The 18,683-nt window shown below is 43.4% G+C and overlaps 1 protein-coding gene across 1 annotated transcript in view; it reads left to right on the top strand.

Annotated features, from left to right (window-relative positions):
* Positions 1-18,683, top strand: part of MIOX (myo-inositol oxygenase) — a 38,711-nt gene that overhangs the window by 9,361 nt on the left and 10,667 nt on the right. The window contains exons 2-3 of the mRNA XM_086918833.1: positions 12,185-12,265; positions 17,096-17,258. Coding sequence (XP_086774959.1) covers positions 12,185-12,265; positions 17,096-17,258 — 244 coding nt within the window. The remainder of the gene's footprint in view (positions 1-12,184; positions 12,266-17,095; positions 17,259-18,683) is intronic.

The raw sequence follows: 18,683 nt of genomic DNA, 5'->3' as shown, positions 1-18,683 counted from the left end.
TCACCCCCCATCTATACCGGTGGTCAGGCACTTAATCAGACTATCCCTCCAATACCCTACAATACCAGGTACTTGTCACATGTACCATACCCTTCACCTGCTGTTGATCCCTTTGGGTGGAACATGGTACCTCCTAGGTTTAATAGAAACACCATTAGGAGAATGGATCACCTGAGACCCTTTACACCCCTGGAGACAGTAAATAGGTTTGATGTGTTCACAGGTATGGACGATTGTGATTGAAGATTACAGTCTGAACAGGGCACGGGTGGCCAAACAAACGCCATTGGCCCTGAAGGTACAGTCTATGAGAGTCCCAAAGTACTTCCAACACAAACTACATCATTTTTGCCCCGGGGGCTAAATACGGCAGCTAGATCTATACGGGGAACCTCATATTGTCCTCCTTCCCCCCCCCCGCTGAGAGTGCTATCTGTCCGGAACTCCAACCTATTGAACCTCCCACCGAGCTGGTGGACACCACTCCTGCTACCATGCTCGATTTTCCTGGTATTTCTCCTGATGAGCATATATCCTGCTTGTCCATTCTCTCCTGGAATTTGACGGGACTTCAGAGCAAACTAGACTCCCCTGAGTGGGGGTCTTTTATTGACACACAGGATGTATGCCTGTTTCAGGAGACATGGGCAAGGGAGGATAAATGGCGATCCGGCTATGCAGCCTTTTCAATTCCAGCTAAGTGGGAGGGGAAAGGACGGCCCTCGGGGGGTCTCTGCATATGGGTCGCAACCCATTTGGGATGTAAGGCTAGGGTCCTTAAAACTAACTCTTTGGATGTTCAGTGCGTGTTGTTGGAATGGCCAAACCATACTCAACTCGCGCTGATAAATGTGTATTCCAGACCGATGGGAATAACGAAGCCCTCACCAACCTTCGACGAGCTTTCTCTATTTCTGCCCACAATACCCCAGGGTGTTAGGATCCTCCTGGGGGGTGATTTTAACTGTCAGTATAAGCCGCTAACATTAACTTTGGAGGGAGCACTTCTGGAGGAGGATGACCAGTGGGGAATCCCGCAATTAGAGGGCCCCCCCATCTAAGCCATGGTCACCCTTAGCAACCCAAATTTTGGCACTCACCCTCAGCAATTCACTGAGGGCTTGCAATGGCCGAACTAAGGGTGACATTCCCTCGAAACCCACCTTTAATAAGACAGGGCAGGAGTCTCACCTGGACTATATCCTTGTTCAGACATCTGACTGGAACAAGGTTTCTGACTTTGCGGTAGTGCAAAGAACCGACAGCGATCATAATGCGCTGATTCTTTCGTTGGTCTCGCCCGGTGGTCCCACGGGCGACTACCCGGTAGAGGCATCTTTAGATCCAAAACTAATTTTAACTAATGACAGGCGCAGAGTGAGGTGGGCCAAGCTCCTGGACAATCCCGCCCACATTTCCGACCTCTATGCAAGGATCCTCCCCACATTAGAACGCGTCGGGCCCTTATTTTTCAACCCTCTCCAGCAGAATTGTTTCCCAAGTTGGGCACCCTCCACACGGAGTTGGTGGACACCCTTGAGGAACTTCTAAATCCAATTGCTCGGAAAGGGCCCCGCAGGGGGCAAAGAGCTTCCTGGTTCAATTCAGCTTGTAGGAAGGCAAAGGCTGACCTCCTCGCTGCATTGAAGCACCCTAGGGATACAGGGTTAATCAAGATTAGGAGGGCGGAATTGAAGCAAGTAATCCACCATGCAAAGGTGGAATGGGACCATTCCAACTGGGAAAATTCTGGCAGATAGTGAGAACAGGGTCTGCCGAGCCGACTCCAGCTATGGAGGCCAACATAGCGGCTGAGGTGTGGGAGGACCACTTTCACAGCCTTTATGAAGAGGTTATCCCTGGTTTGGCCAAGCTCCATGATGGGCTACCAACTGAACACCTACCACTCTTTGGTGGGCCAACCGCGCAGTCTAATACTACGGAGGGTGCCGAGGCAATGCAATTTTCATTGGGGGAGGTTCTCAAGGAATTATCTAAGCTGCCATCGGGCAAAGCTCCCGGGTTAGATAAAATCCCGGGTGATCTATTTAAGCACCAACCCAGGGTTTGGGCCCCCTACCTTTTGGAAGTCTATAATGCAATTCTTGGGGGAATGGCGGTCCCTAGTACTTGGCTGGGGGCAGAGATTGTCCCTATATTTAAGAAGGGCTCTCCTCTGCTCCCGGCCAATTACAGGCCGATCAGCCTCAGCGGCGTTTTACAAAAAGTCTTCGCGAGGCTGATACTTGACCGCCTGCAGGAATGGATGATAGACCATTCAATCCTAAGTACGTTCCAGGCTGGGTTTAGGAGCAAGGTTTCAACTACGGACCAAATATTCCGTCTGGCCCTCCTCTTTTGGAAGACGGTGTGGGTGGAGGGTGGTACGCTGTACACCGTCTTTGTTGACCTCCGCGCAGCGTTTGACTTGGTTCCGCGGAGTAAACTATGGACGGTACTTTCCAAACTGGGTATCCCCTCCGATCTTTTAGATATCATCGTTCGTCTGCATACACATAACTATGCACAGGTTAGGTGCGGGAGGATGGGCAGCCTCTCAAAAAGATTTCCCGTTGGCAGAGGGGTAAGGCAGGGATGTGTCCTAGCACCTACCCTGTTTTGCCTCTTTGTCAACGGGGTAATCGATTACCTAAATAAGGTCCCCAACACAGACGCACCAAGGCTCGGCGGCAGCAGGGTGCCCGCAATTATGTTTGCGGATGACACCCTGCTGCTGTCGAAATCCCCAATGGGGATTCAGCGTATCCTGGAGGGTTTTGAGGCATTTTGTGGAGAGCATGGTCTCGAAATAAATGCCCTCAAAACCAAGTATATTATTTTCAACCCCCTCAAAAAAAACACGCCCCAACCCCTCTATAGGCCCGAACAGATTAGAAAGAGTGTATACGTTCGAGTATCTGGTTGTGACCATGAATGACAAATTGGAATGGGGCGATCACCAAGTTAAGTCCCAGCTTAATCTAGCTCAAATAGCAGGGGGAATAATCAGGCTAGTTAACTCTAATAAATCATCTGCTAGACCGATAGGCCCCCGTTGGAGATTTATAGACTCCAGGCCAGAGGTGCGATTCTCTATGGTAGTGAACTTTGGGGTCATGTGTGCAAAAAAGATCTAGTCATTGTGGAAAATAAGTTTCTTAGACAACTTTTAAAGTTACCGGCTAGTAACCCCCTTCTGCCCCTCAGGATGGATCTGGGGCTGAAACCTCTGGACGAAGTATTGGTTGTAAAGCCCTTAACTTTCTGGCGAAGATTATGGTCCACTCCTGAGTTAGCCAACTATAGGCAGGAATTGCAGGAACTTCTTGCTCTCCCTACTATAGAGAACATCCCGTGGTTTAAATATCTAAAAACTGAGGGGCAGATTTATAAGGCCGTTGTGCCTCTTTGCGCCGCAATTGCGTCACTTTATTTGATGCAACTGCGGCGCAAACAATGCGCCCTATTTACAACGTGACGCATCTAGGAGATGCGTCACGTTGTAAAGCACTGCGCCATAAGGAGGCGTTCCTGTGCAGGGGGGGCGTTCCTGCGCAGGAACACCTCCTGAAAGTGGCTGAGTGAAATCTATGAGATTTCACTCAGTCACTTTCAGGGCAATGCTGCGTCAAAACCCTGCGCCTGCTTGAAGCAGGCGTAGGTCTTGATGCAGCATTAGAAGAATGGGGCACCCCCGAGCCTTGCTGGAGCTGCGTCGCGCTTGCGACGCAACTCCAGCAATGCGCCACATTTCCGGCACAGATGCGTCACGCATCTGTGCCGTTTTTGTACCATGGTGCGCCGCTTTATAAATGCGGCGCACCATGGGTGGCGTAGCTGTGGCGTACTGTGGCGCACGTTAACTGGCGCATCCCTCGGGATGCGCCAGTTAACATAAATCTGCCCCTGAGTTTGCCCGGCTGGGTCTTCTGCCCCTGTGGAGTGATCCTGAAGCGGCTTGTCAGGGACTGTCCCGAAAACATCTGGTGGCACCTTTCCATGCATGTAATCTTGCATCACATATACAGGGTACACGCCCAAATTCCATAACTAACATTTTCCTTGGGGTTAAAGAGTGCTACAAGTTTGAGCCAGTTCTTGACGACATTTTCCCGAATCTGGCCAGGAAATTATACCTGCAATGGCGGTATGGCACTCTTCCGCTAAGAGCCTTTACCAGTAAATGGAAACCGCACTCCCTGGAAAATTGTCCTGGTTGCAATTGTAGGCTTGAAGATGAATTGCATATAGTTTTCTTTTGCCCTGCCTACATTCCTGCTAGAAGGTTTTGGCTAATTCCACTTTGTAAAAATCTAGGGTTTGTTAAATGCTCTGAGGCCTTCAGAATACTGAAGACTGACCTCTCAAGTGTAACTGTCTTTGCAGTGGCCAAATTTCTCAAAGCAGTATGGTACAAGAGATCGTTTTTAATCCCTAGGGCACGCCAATCTTGATTCAGACTTTGTATAGTTAGTGTAACAAATTTTTATATACTAGGTCAATTTTTGTAAGATTTTTAGCTGTAGTGTTAAATTGCTTCTTTTTTATTAATTCGTAATATTATAGATTGTTTTTAAATAATTAATCACTTCTGAATCATCCGACCGTCTGTATAGTATAGATTGTTGTGTATTGGGGCATTGTCTTGGAGAACCAATAGCCTGTACCCGTGTGCTACCCCGCTATTCATGTAGCAGGGATGTTTTATTCTTCATCTGTATTGATTTTATGCTGCATCCTTTATGGCAAAATTGCCGAAATAAAGATTAACGAACGAACGATTGTACTGTAAACGATGTCCAACTCTCTCTTTGCAATGTCTATGGTCCGAATGGTATTGATTCTTCCTTTTGGAATAATTTCTCTTCCCTTCTCTCTTCTAATGCTAATGAAGATTTGATTGTTGGGGGGGATTGTAATCAATTGATGGACCCTGTTTTGGACCGCAAATCACAAGCCCGCTACATTCCCAATAAAATGCAAAAGTCCTTCCACAGATCCATTTCCTCCAGGGGCCTTATAGATTCATGGAGGTTGTCCCACCCCGACTCTCTGGAATTTTCCTTTTTTTTCTCCTGTGCACAATTCCCTCTCCCGTATTGACTATATTTTTCTTTCCCATCATGCATTTCAATTCTTGACCAACTCAGAAATAGGCTCTATCCTCATCTCAGATCATGCCCCGGTTATTTTAGATATGGACTACCCCTCTCCCACTCCTCAGTCCCGCAGATGGCGTTTTAACAACTCCCTTTTACTTGATCCCAATTTCATTGAACACTTCACTCAATTCATGGATAACTTTTTCACTACTAACTTACACTCTTCCTCTGACTTTCATTTTCTCTGGGATGCTTTTAAGGCCACTGCTCGTGGTTGTATTATTGATTTTGTGTCACGTAAAAAAAAGAAGGTGCTTTCCCAGGCTTCTTCCTATCTAAAACGTATCAAAGAACTTGAACATCTTAACTATACTTCCAACTCTCCTGATTCTCTGTCCTCCCTCATTACCGCTAAAATGCAATTTAATAAACATTCTTGGGAATCTGCCTCCAATCAGCTTCTTCAATTTAATGCTAAGATATATGGTGGTCGCAATAAGGCTGGTAGAGCTCTGGCAAATTACCTCAAAATTAAGAAACAAAAATCGAAAATAGTCTCGATTAAAGATTCACAAGGCTTCCCCCAATCTTCTGATGCCAAAATTCTGGAGTGTTTTGTTCAATTTTATTCTACCCTTTATACCCCTGAGTCCTCCCCTTCAGCAGAGCAATTAGATTCTTTCTTTAATTCTGTCCCTAAATCCCCCACTCCTTTGGTGGATTTCTCTTCTCTCAACGCCCCGATTTCAGAAAAAGAAATTCTTGCTGCCCTTTCTCTTCTCCCCAAAGATAAGACACCTGGCCCTGACGGCTTTACTGTTAGTTTCTTTCTCCAATTTAAATCTGTACTGATTCCTCATTTACTCCAGTTACTTAATCACTTTCTCTCCACTGGTGAATCCAAAGGTTATTTCACGCAGGCTATGCTTGTTCTTCTCCCCAAAAAAGATAAGGACCCTTCTCTGTGTAAAAATTATCGACCCATCTCCCTAATTAATACTGATTGTAAATTATATGCAAAACTTCTGGCTCTACGTATTAATTCTATTATCCCTGATTTGGTCAACATTCACCAATCTGGCTTCGTTAAGGGGAGATCCATTACAGACAATTCTAGGACCCTTCTCAATAATATCCAACTCTCTGCTAAAATGGACAATCCTTGGCGGCTATTTCTCTAGATGCCGAGAAGGCATTTGACCGTGTCAACTGGGATTTTATGTTTGGTGCCCTGCGCTGGCACGGTTTTAGCCCCACTTTTCTTAAACCCGTTCAATTGCTTTATTCTGCTCCTTCTACTTCTATATGGATTAATGGTATGCAATCCGATTATTTTCCCCTTCATAGAGGAACCAGACAAGGCTGTCCACTCTCCCCCCTCCTCTTTATTTTGGCACTCGAACCTTTCCTTGAGAAAATTCGACAATCCCCTTCTTACTCTGGCTTTATTTATAAAGATGTGGAAATTAAGTTTACTGCTTACGCAGACTATATTCTGCTTTACATTTCCAACCCTGCTGTTTCCCTTCCTGCTTTCTTTTCTTTACTACATGATTATTCCTCAGTTTCTGGTTACAAATTAAATATTGATAAAACAGAAGTCCTCCCCCTTAATAAATGTTGTCTTCCTCACATGTTTCAGGGCTCCGGTTTCCAATGGAATTCTGGTTCTATTAAATGTCTTGGTGTCTTATATGCTAACACCATTAGAGAAACTATCAGAATTAATCACTCTGATATACTTAAAAAGCTCTCTTCCCTTATAGAACGCTGGTCCCCTCTTTTCCTCTCCTGGTGGGGTCGTCTTTCCACTATCAAAATGATGCTCCTTCCTATTGTGAACTTCTGTCTTTCCATGCTTCCTATCTCTCTCCCCCATTTCTTCTTTAAGTCTATCAATAGTCTTTTTTCCAAATTCCTGTGGAATAAGCGTAAGGCTAGAGTCTCTCTCCTCCGTCTTCAACAACCTAAACATCTTGGTGGTGTTAACTTCCCCAACATCTCACGCTTTCACTCTGCTTTTTCCCTCAAGCAAATTTGGCCTTTTCTTCTCGAATCCTCATCTCCTCCTATTACGGCTTGGAGCTCTCTGGAATTGGCTCAACTTCACCCCTTCTCCTTTCTTATTGCCTCCAATCTCACTCAACCACCCCCAAAGCTGCTTTCACCTATTTTTAAGCACTCCAAAGCTTTAACACTTGCCCTCTTCCGCTCATTCTCTTTACCCTCTACTCTTCATTTGAATACCCGACTTTGGTATAATAAATCTCTTAAACTACGCAATTGTGCGCTCTTTTGGAAGGAATGGAACGACAAAGGAATTTTCACTTATAGGCAACTCATTTCTAATAATTCCTTATTAACCTTTCCAGCACTCCGTGACTCCTTTGGTATCTCTAACAAATACTGTGCACATTTTCACGAACTTCTCCCTACTCTATCCATTATTATCCTGCAGATCATCCCTTCCCCCTCTTCACCTCCCCTCCTTGCCTCTCCACCAAACTTTCATGTTCCCCTTAAGGCCTCTGCTATTTATAGACTACTTTCTCCCTCACCTACTGATAGGCCTAAAACTAACCTCGAACTTACCTGGGAATCGGACCTCAATCAAACTTTTCCCTCACTCACCTGGGACTCTATTTGGTCCAAACTTCATTCTACCTCTCGGTCAGCTAGTACCACACAAACCCTCTACTTTTTCTATAATAGATTATTTTATACTCCCTGTGACCTGTTCAAATTTAAAGTGATAGATACTAAGAAGTGTTGGTCTTGTTCATGCATTTCTGGTGATTTATTTCACATGTTCTTTCTTTGTCCTAAAGTTCAACTTATGTGGTCCCACATTTGGTCTACACTTAACAAGATTTTATCCACTAATGTTCCCTTTGTTATTTCTTCTGTATTTCTGAGTGGTTTGGCCCCAGTTTGGGATGTCCCGCTTCATGCTCGTACATTCATTGACCTTTGCATTGCTATTGCCTTTCAAATCATAACAACTAACTGGAAAGATACCAAAAATGTGGTATATAATGCTTGATGGAATTTACTCTGCCATCATCACAGATTAGATCGTGCATGCGCTTCTTCTATTCCCATGTTGATTAAACGTGATTTACTTTGGTCCCCTTTAACAGACTTTTTATCTAAAAGTGCCTCATGATCACTTGTTACTGTTATTATTATTATCACTGTTATTATTATTATGTACTTTTATTATTTTACACTTCTTTACTCTGTTTACAATTTCTTATTTACTGCTGCTCCCCCTCCTTTCCCCTTCTCCCTTCTTCTTTCCTTCTTTCTCTCTTTCTTCCCCCTACAAAATGAAAAGTTATAAAAGCATTTTTTCATTTGTATAGTGATTTCCCCTTTTGGGGCTTTTCTTGTTATGTTGGCACAATATTCTCCATAATTTATTTGCATTACTGCTTCTTATTTCTTTGTGCTGTTGTACTGATGTTTTACATTGTTTTGTTCTACTCAATAAAGCTTTTCAAACTTTAAAAAAAAAACGCTTAGTTTGTAAACAAAGCAAAAATAATGTGGCATCAGTTTGTACCATGTCTACCCTGGTGCAAACGCAATTTGCTCAATTCACGTTCCTCAAAAAAGTACCAACTAAACGGTGCAAATGGGTGTGCTCTCTTTATCCTGCACCAGTGCAATGTTTTTGTAGTACAGGCCCAAAAGGGCAAGCGTCAACCTAAAAGGGAACACAGAATGCTATTGCCTTACATGTGAATTGTTTTATTCCACACTCATACTCATGGTTTTGTTACTGCCAGTGACTTTGTATCATTTTCCATGTATTCAGTGCACAACATTTCTGGTTGAACTACCCAAGAATCCAATAAATACAAATATACAGAGGGCAAAGGATGAAGGACATTGTGAGCAAATGAAGCCACCATTGAAGAAAGATCTCCAGATGTTAGGTCCCATTAAAGTACAGGTTTAGGGGTCGCATCTTGGGGTATTATGTACCCTCTTTCTTCCCTCCCTGACGTCCACTTACACATCTCCTTTCAGGTAATCCCAATAATTCGCCTTGTTTCTAATGACTGGTTTGTCTCCACATTTCCAGAGGCCCCATCCTTCTCTGGTCTATCGTCCGGATATTGATCCAGATGATGTCACAGACAAAAAGAAAAGTATAGGAATTACACAGTAAGAGATTTCATTCCATTGAGGGCACACCTGGTGAAAGGTTCAGGACCGCAGGGCGATGGAAGACCAGAGATGGCAGTAATTGGTAGAACTGGGCTTGGAAGTCTTTGGGTGTACAGTACACATTAGAGGGGGGTCGGTGCTCTGAGAGCACAAGAGGTAAGAAGTGAGAGGGGGCAATGTGGTGTATTTTGGGAGATGAGACGGAGAATGTACAGAAAGGAGACGCATGAAATATGGCAAGCCAGAAGAAGCATGGCTAGGGTGAGGGCGCACAAGTGTGAAGCTAGTGACCTTCCAGAACATTTAAAGGCTCGGAATATTGAGGCCCAGACAGTCTGGGAGGGTGTGTGAACATATTTTGGGAAATTGCAGTAAATATGAGGTTTGGAGCCATTTGGGGAGTGGGATGAAATTCATGTTAAATAATTAAAGACAAATATAGTTTAGAATAACTGGAGGAGCTGGGTAACATCCAAGGTCAGTGGGACAAAAAAGGGGAAGTGTGAGTAGACATAAATGTGGAACAATAGCAGGTGGGTACCATTAAAGGAGGAGAGCTTAAAGTATGATGGACTTACTTTCATCGAAAGAGGCAACTGTAGAAGGTATTCATTATCATATAACTGAGAGGGGCTTCCAATGTAGTTGTCAATGTTTGAATGTGAGTCAAAAAGTGTCATTAACAGGATTTGGTGTGAATATATTTGAGAGGGTTTCATCCTTAAATATATCAATTGAAGAAAACTTGATGGCTGTCAATAAATAAACCATTCATTGACAAATGTGAGTCTTGATCTCTTACCCTATATTGCATCATCATCATCATTGACCAACAATAAGGGTTCCAGAATGTTCCTATGTATGATGATGTCTAGTTGGGGTATTGAAGCTACTGTGACATCATTCAGTAGATTGCCCCTTTGAAGGCCATGTCTTCTACAGAATTGGTAGAGACTGCCACTAAAGGGGTTGATTTGTTTGGAAAAGGCGGCCATTATTGACAATGAGTTTGAAAGAATTAGGGCTGCTGTTGAAATACCTTGGAGCGCCCGCCATTTAATACGCTGAATGTAAAGAAGGTGGCTGCGCCTGCCATAGGCAATGATGGCTTTAGAATGATGGGAAAGAATTCCTGTAAGGGCTCTGGGTTTGGATGCTTTGAGAGAGACTGCAATTGAAGGCTTTGTGTTTGTAATCACTCTTGGGGAAAGTATATCAGTAATTAGGGCTATTTTGGAAGAATTTTGAGGGGTTACTATTGAGGGCGTTAGTTTGGAAAAATATGGAGAGACTACATTTGAACAAAGTGAATTTGAAAGAATGGGACCTGCTGTCATCGAAAGTATTGGATATGGAAGGATTGAGAGAGATGACTTACAAGACTTTGCATCTAGGAGAGCAGCGAGTGGCTGCTATGAAATCATTTGAAGCTGCTGATGCGGCGTGAGTGCCATGTTCCACCAGTATGATGATACGATACACAAGAAGAAGTCGCTATTGAAGGTGTTTAGTCCTTAAGTGGTAACTGTTGAAGTTGGAAGAATTTTGAGGGGCTGCCATTGTGGGTGCTGGATATGAAAGAGTAGAGAGAATCTACCATATTAGGTCTCTACTTTGGAATGATAGGGAGAAGCTGCCATTAGGGTGTTTGGTTCAGAAGGATGGGCAGAGGGGGGTAACTTTAAAAAGTTGCCTAAAGTCCTCATTTTAGGCATTGCATTTGGATGAGTTTTTTGGGGGGAGGAGGGCTGCCTTTGAGGGTTCTGGGCCTGAATTAAATGGAAAAGAGGTCATTGATCCCTCTGGTCTGGAAGGACAGGGATTGCTTTGAAGGGGTTGACTTTGAAAGGATTGGCGGAGGTTGCCACTGTAGATGCTGCATTTTGAAAAATGAAGAAAGCTGCTTTTGAAGGTGAGGAGTCTGAAAAGAATGAAAGAATCAAAATGGAAGACTTGGAGTATGAAATATTGGAGGAGTCTGGAGGTATTCGAACATACTGATAGTATCTAAGCGACAAGCTGTGAGTCTAATGTGACTGGGTACAGTGGGATAAGCTGCTTTTGGAGAAACTGGCAGAGGTTGGATTTTGACAATGTAACATGTCACAGCATTCGAGATTACTGAAGAAACATCAAGGCATTTGTAAGGTGGGATTGCCTGCGACTTTAGGTTTTTGGAACGGTTGTAAAGACTTGACAGCACTGAATGTAATAGAAATAAAATTCACTTCGCACAATGCATGCCATATAGTTGGGACACTAACCTGATGAGCCCGTGTTACTGCACTTACTCAATGTAAGTGCGATCCTTGAAGAGCTGTTGGGTAGGTTACGCTCAAGATTGACACCTGTGATCTGCCACACCAAGATGAATTGGCGAGGAGCTTGCATGATCGGACTACGCAAGAACACTTTACCGCCAAGTGCCAGGATGTTAGCCCCTAAACATTGTGAACACTTCCTTCTTTAGGAGCAATGATCTGGCATGTAAAGTGACGTCAGAACCCACAGGCAGGAATACGTCTTGGCAGGGGCGGTGTGGTGTCATGAGAGATTAGGGACTGTTACTGGCAAAGGGTCAAGTTTCAGAAGAACATGGAATAGTTGAGCGTGGAATCTACTTTACAGGATTATCCATGCCTAATTTGGGAATACAGATGTCTTTTTGGTTGCCATGGGAAGTGATTTCACTGGAGCCAAGCAAGTGTGTGATCAGGAAATAGTGGCCTCTTAGAGGTTTTGAGATTTGTATACTTACGTCAGTTGTGAGATCCACTATGAATAAGATTAAAACCAGAGTTGGCTGGCCGCAGGAATGTGTGTAAATGACTCCAGAAATTTTCTTAAAGTATGCCTCACTGTCGCTGATACCCCTCACCCACCATCTCTCTTCGTTTCCGTTTCAGAATGGGCCTCTCCAGGAACGTGTGTTGAACACATACACCCTGATGCACACATACCAGACGGTGGAGTTTGTCAAGCATAAGGTGTGGCTCCAATACTCAGGCTTGTCATATGTGTGATTGTTGCAGCAGTGGTCTTGAAACTGTATCCCTCAGGGTGGGATCTTCCAATCACAAACTCAAGAGCATTAACAAGGCACACCGCATAACTTAGCTCTCTTCCATGTGACCTCCCAGTTCCTAGGAGTCTTCTCCCCCTCCCTGTTTTCCCTCCGGAGCAATGATGTGAATAGGTTGGAGGAGATGTCTACACTGCTGGCACGCAAAAAGGGCGCATTGCTGCAGTTCCCTAGTCAAGGCACACTGCCTACAAGTTAAAAGTGAAATTGTCCCAATGTTCCATGCCTCTACAATTCCTGAAAGCCTAAGGCAAATTAGGCATGTGCCACGCTTGTCAGATATTTTACTGCCATTCTCCACCCATTGCGCACTTTCAGATATAACAACTCTCAAACATGGGGTCAAAAGGAAGTATATGCTAAGGCAGAGTGATCTATCCTATACTACTTCCAGACAAATATTACTCACACAGGATATAGGGTAGCAGGGTGCAACTAAGGAAAGGCTGTGGCAGGAAGGGCACAACAGGTGTTTGGATGAGAACCCTCACTCACCCGAGGGTGACATCAGAATAATTTGCATTACCAGGAACCACAGTGATGGCCGTTCCTGGCAATGTTTTTTTAAATGGCCACATAAAAGCAATGTGAGACATGGTTATGGATATGTACCCTGTAGTATGGTCAACATATTTCTGCCCTATTTGACAAATAAGTTCAAGGCATTCATCAGGACCAAGGTCTTCAGTCACTCTGCTGGAAAAAACGTGCAAAAGTAAAATAAGAAATATACTCAGGCCTCTATTCTTGACCAACCATGCGTAGCAGTAACAATCAGTGGGCAGGGCCGGCTCTAGGCATGTGCAAGCTGTGCACCTGCACAGGGCCACCAAACCCCAGGGGCCACCACGCCAATATATATCCTTAATATATTATTCCTCTGAGGATGACTACATATTTGCGTGTTGGCCCCTGGCAGGGTTTTGGCGGCCTCCGGCTCTGTTCCACTTCTAAACTCCCTGACCACCTCCCCTCTTTACTGGCCTGGGCGCTCCGCCCCGCCCGGACCCCCTCTTCCGGGCCCCCTACCTACGCTCCCTGCCCAGGGCCACCATGAGCCTAGAGCCGGCCCTGCAGTGGGGTAGGTGAGATGGCCCTATGAACAACATGTACAGTGTGACTATCATCTACAGAGTCTCTCACCACGTACATTCCTCTTACGTATCACGGTGGTGCGCCATCATAGCCTCACATTGCTTTTATCCGTTATTGCATAGGACATAATAATAACGTTGTTGTCCCTACTTAGACAGTTTTAAACACACCCTTTTTTGTTGTACTCTGCCCCTCAACTTCACCCTTGAAGTATTGAAATCTGACGTGCTCTATATAAAACACTACTGTTCCTTCCCCAACAGGAAATTGTAGCCCACATTGGGCACCTTGTGGTCCTAGTGTGTTGGAGGAACCCAAATGATGATGTTTGGGAAAAAAAAGAAGAGGTACCTCCGACTATTATTCTTAAACCGGGGCAATTAGTTCATTTGTGGGAATAAATACATTTAGGAAAAATAATAACTTATGGACCTTTGCAATCAGCACGATAACACACAATCCCAAACAATATAGAAATACTACAATATTCACTAATCAAATAAAGTTATTTCTAACGATAGACAAACAAATTTCAGAATTTATTGAAATTGTTTTTATGTTTTTTATTTTCTAGTATAAAGTTTGATTGATACTTATATTTTCAGAGCTTAGTTGCTATTCAAAAATGACTTGAAGAGTTCATTTAATCAAAATACACATTTACACAATATAGACAATAGTCAATAACGTCATGGCTATATAATTTAGTTGATCCTATGCGCTTTTTGGCTTTCAGCCTTCATAAGCAAGCCATGATTAGAGTTTCAAGAGAAACCTAAACAAAATACAAATAATCCCAAAAAAATCAGTGGAAAGCATTGGTCCTATATACATTTAAAATTGCCTCTTTAACAACATGAGGTCAATATTGGCAATTACATTCAAATGACCATTAAAGAATGCTACTAGTCATAACAAAATATATTCTAAACAACCTCACCTAAAAATAAAACCCAAATGGGTTTGTGTCATTTAATCTCTAACACCCACAAACCATCACCAAGTGAATAATCTATATATAGCCTCTAATAAATATATGGGCTAAGATTTAAAGTGAAACAAAGCTGAGAGAAAGAGTATCCAAGAGAAGGTCCAATAAAACTGAATAGTTTGAATCCAAGGAACAGGAAGAAAACGAAAAAAGAAGAAAAAGAAGAGGAAGAAGAAAAAAAGGCAAAAGTTGGGCCTTATGTGTCAGTCAAATGGCAAGTGGCCAGAGAAGCAAAAAACTCTATCTAATCGGTCAGTTGTACCTTTGACTTGCTTTGGGGCGATCCACTAATGTTACAGCCCAAGGAGAAAAATAAGTTCTGGTGGAACTATGCTTCTGTTCGATAATGTCTAGAAGAGAAAATTAAAGTTCTGCACTGTCCCTATGTCTTGGCTGTTCAACTACTTGCAAGCCTATGGTCGAGATTTAGTTACCTTTACTAGTTTTTGATTTTTGTGACAAGGAGATCCGCACAAGTTAGAAAACAGACGGGTCTTCAAAGTGGACAGCTAACACGATAAGGATACTCTTCTGTGAAAGAAGGAATGGAGCATATCCATTACAAGGCGCTCGTCAATAAAACTAAAGAGAGAAGCAACGATCACTGCTAGAGATGCAATGTTTATATTCGGGCAATTTTGAAATGTGTTGCTAGCACAGTACACTTAAATATTTTTCTTAAGAAACGAGAGAAAAAGCATATTAGCATCTCATGCGGAAAAGACTATGGGTGGGATAATATATATGTCCTTAACGTGGATTATTACAAAGCAAGGAGGAGAGTTCATGTGTTTGCCAGATCGAAAGCACAAATACCTGATATATTCCACTAGTCTTTCTAGAGATACTTTCTTCCAAATTTTGATAAAACAAGGATAGACGATGAAACGGTAAATAAACCTATAAATCAAAAATTGAAGTATGTTGGTTTAAATAATCAGAGGTTAATGCGTGACTGGCTCTAACCGGCAAGTGTCGATAACAACTTACCCAGAGAAAATAGTTCTTAAATGCCCATATGTACACAATAGCGTTCCGTGTAATGGCGAACCCAAAGATCATCAAAAATCAGCAACCTAAGAAATAAGTTGCAAAAATATTTGAGGGTATGTGTTCAGGATTTTTTTTTTTTACTTTAAAGTACATAAGTTAAGATAAGCTAGCATTTGGCGCGAATCAATCTCATTTATTTTAAGTGGAACCCAATGAACCCAATGATGAAGCATGTCACCCTCGGGTGAATGAGGGTTTCTCGTCCAAACACCTGTTGTGCTCCTCCTGCCACAGCCTTTCCTTAGTTGCACCCTGCTACCCTATATCTTGTACGAGTAATACCACTTTCAGATATAACAGGCCATTAACTTACAGCAGTGTCTGAATGATGTTTTACCCTGCAGATCAGGGCCAACGCTGTTGTATTCTCAATGACAAAATAACGGCATTCCTCGAAAGTCTGCTGTTGATATGAATGTGGTGGGGTCAAGCATGTGCCCACTCGTGGACTTACTGAGCTCCACTACCCAGGACAGGAGACAAAGGGGGTGATTTATTTCTTAGCGGGTGCCCTGCCTTTCCACCATAGGGGAAGACGAAATTACTTTGTCCCCATGGTCGAGAGGCCGCCCACCTAACTTATAAATGGCCACCAAGCCAGTGGCCATTTATAAAAACATTGCCAGGAACGGCCGTCACAGTGGTTCCTGGCAATACATATTATTCTGATGCAGCCCTGTAGCACATAGTATTTATTTCTTTACAAAAAGAAAATCCCAAGAATGTAGTTTCTTTTTGTAAAGAAAAATATAATGCTCTCCTCGCCATAAGAGTCATCTCCCTTGGCAGGGGAAGCATTATAATGTTTCTACTGTAAAGCTTGGCGGTAAAAAACAGCAAAAACAAAAGTATGTCTGCCCATCTAAATTGGGCAGGCGGACATGTAGCCATTTCTCTGATGATCCTTATTCCCCGGGGCTGTCAGAGAAGTTTGGCCATGGCGGCGACAGCGTACTCTCCTCCGTGGCCAAACTGAAGGTCAGGATGCATTTAGATTGGACGGGCAGCCCTTCGTGTTGGCGGTATGAATACTCTGTTGCTGTTGGGATGGAGTATAGGTACTGCTACATATAAATCACCCCGAAAATACCTTGCCTGAAGAGCAGTATCTCAGTACTAGCATCAGGCCAGCCAGTGGTCTTACTTTTTAGACTTGTCAGAAGGAGTGGGGCAAGGAAGAGGAGAAGTGAACAAAACGTGCTCTAGGACGTGTGGCCATGGCTTTCAAGGAGCTCTGGGCATGCATGCTCCTTGTATTTGCTTGTAGACATGTTCTCCTATTTAGGTATCTGGACGCTCCACAACCCAGGCCTTTTTGGAGCTTGTGGGAGCTTTCTCTGCTTCTGTCATATACCAGTGATGTAAGGTGTTTTTCCCAGTATTCCACCTTCAGTGTCAAAGTGGAACTTATGTTTGCCACAAAGATAACCATTGATCATTGGGTAAAAATTCCATTTCCAGAAGCAGAGTAACAGCCACACTCTAGGATTGCCCAGTTCTTAGCTTCCATCTTTCCCACAAATTATTTACCCTGATTCACACACTTCTGTTACTATGGATGTTGCCTCTGACTCAGTACGTGCCCTTTCCTTGCAGAATGCGAAGTGGTGTTCCTTCAACCACAAACAAATGTCCATCATGGAGGCACTGAATCTGCTGGACGACTTGGTAGATGAGTCTGACCCAGATGTGGATTTCCCAAACTCTTACCATGCCTATCAGACAGCAGAAGGCATCCGGAAGAAGCACCCGGACAAAGGTGAGTCTCTGTCGTCATGGGCAGCTCAAAGCAGAGAGTACACATGGACAAAGGTAGGAGTCTATCTCCAGGTACGTCTCACAGCAGAGGGTAACAGGAGGATACACATTGACAAAGGTAGAAGCCTATTGCCAGGTGCACCTCACAAAAAAGGTAACAGGGAGATGCACATGGGCAAAGGTAGGAGTCCATCACCAGGTGCATCTCACAGCAGAGGGTAACATGAGGATGCACATGGACTACGGTAGAAGCCTAGTGCCATGTGCATCTCACAGAAAAAGGTAACAGGGGGATGCATATGGGCAAAGGTAGGAGTCTATCACCTGGTGCATCTCACAGCAGAGGGTAATAGGAGGATACACATGGACAAAGGTAGGAGTCTATCCCCAGGTGCATCTCACAGCAGAGGGTAACATGACGATACACATGAACAAAGGTAGGAGTCTATCACCATGTGCGTCTCACAGCAAAGGGTAAGAGGGGTATGCACATGGACAAAGGCAGTGTTCTACCACCATGCCTAACAGACATCAGAGTAGCAGGGAAAAGATTTCCATGAAAGGAAACAGTTTCACAGCAACATTGAAGGGAGAAGCGGATTCATTAGAGTACTTTCTGGGTAATAATGTAATAAATATGGCATTGTTGTGTATAGCTGTACCATTAAACTATTTTGTAATATGAAGTTGAAAGTCATCACATCTTTGCTTTTTTAAGAGAGATAATACCGGTTTTGTCAGTCGCGATTTACTTATTGTCCCGGTCTGTGTGGCCATCAGGGTTTGGCTCTTTCTACAGTGTAACAGCCTCCTTCATATGTAAGGCATGGACCTGTTGCATAATGAAGGTTTTTTGAAGAACGAGTAAGATAACTCCAAAACGGTTAATTTAGAAGCCACAGCTCAAAGAATTGTGAAAGCTGTTCAATTTCAGAGTGGACATGATAGAATAACCAACCAAGATAATTTTAAGAGTAAGCATCTTGTATGATTAGTAAGGGCCATTTTAATTTGACCCTCCTATTTCTTGATTTTTGTTGTGCTCCCAATATCGGTGCTTGGAATTTACATAAACAGACTAAATTGTGCTTTATATTTCTCAAACAGAGTTGTAAAGAACAAGTGAGCTTGTATGTAAACAACAATGAATTGTAATATTGAGGTAGTGGTACTAACACCATATATTGAAGTATCACAGCAACTTATGAAGCAATTTGGGCATCTAATAAACTATTAGAACATTGGAATGTTGGTTGAGCCTTCGGCTCGGGCCTTTAACGATGCAGCGGGCCTTTAATAGCCTGTATAGCCCACTACGGCCGGCTATAAGGCTATATTAAACAGTGTGCCAAAATATAAGAATAAGAATAAGCTCAAAGCTATGAAATGATTACTGGTTAAAGGTTTCTTTTTATTAAAATCATCT

This window comes from Lissotriton vulgaris, chromosome 1_1, assembly GCF_964263255.1.
Source record: "Lissotriton vulgaris chromosome 1_1, aLisVul1.2, whole genome shotgun sequence".
NCBI lineage: Eukaryota > Metazoa > Chordata > Amphibia > Caudata > Salamandridae > Lissotriton > Lissotriton vulgaris.
This window is presented reverse-complemented; position numbering and strand designations above follow the sequence as displayed.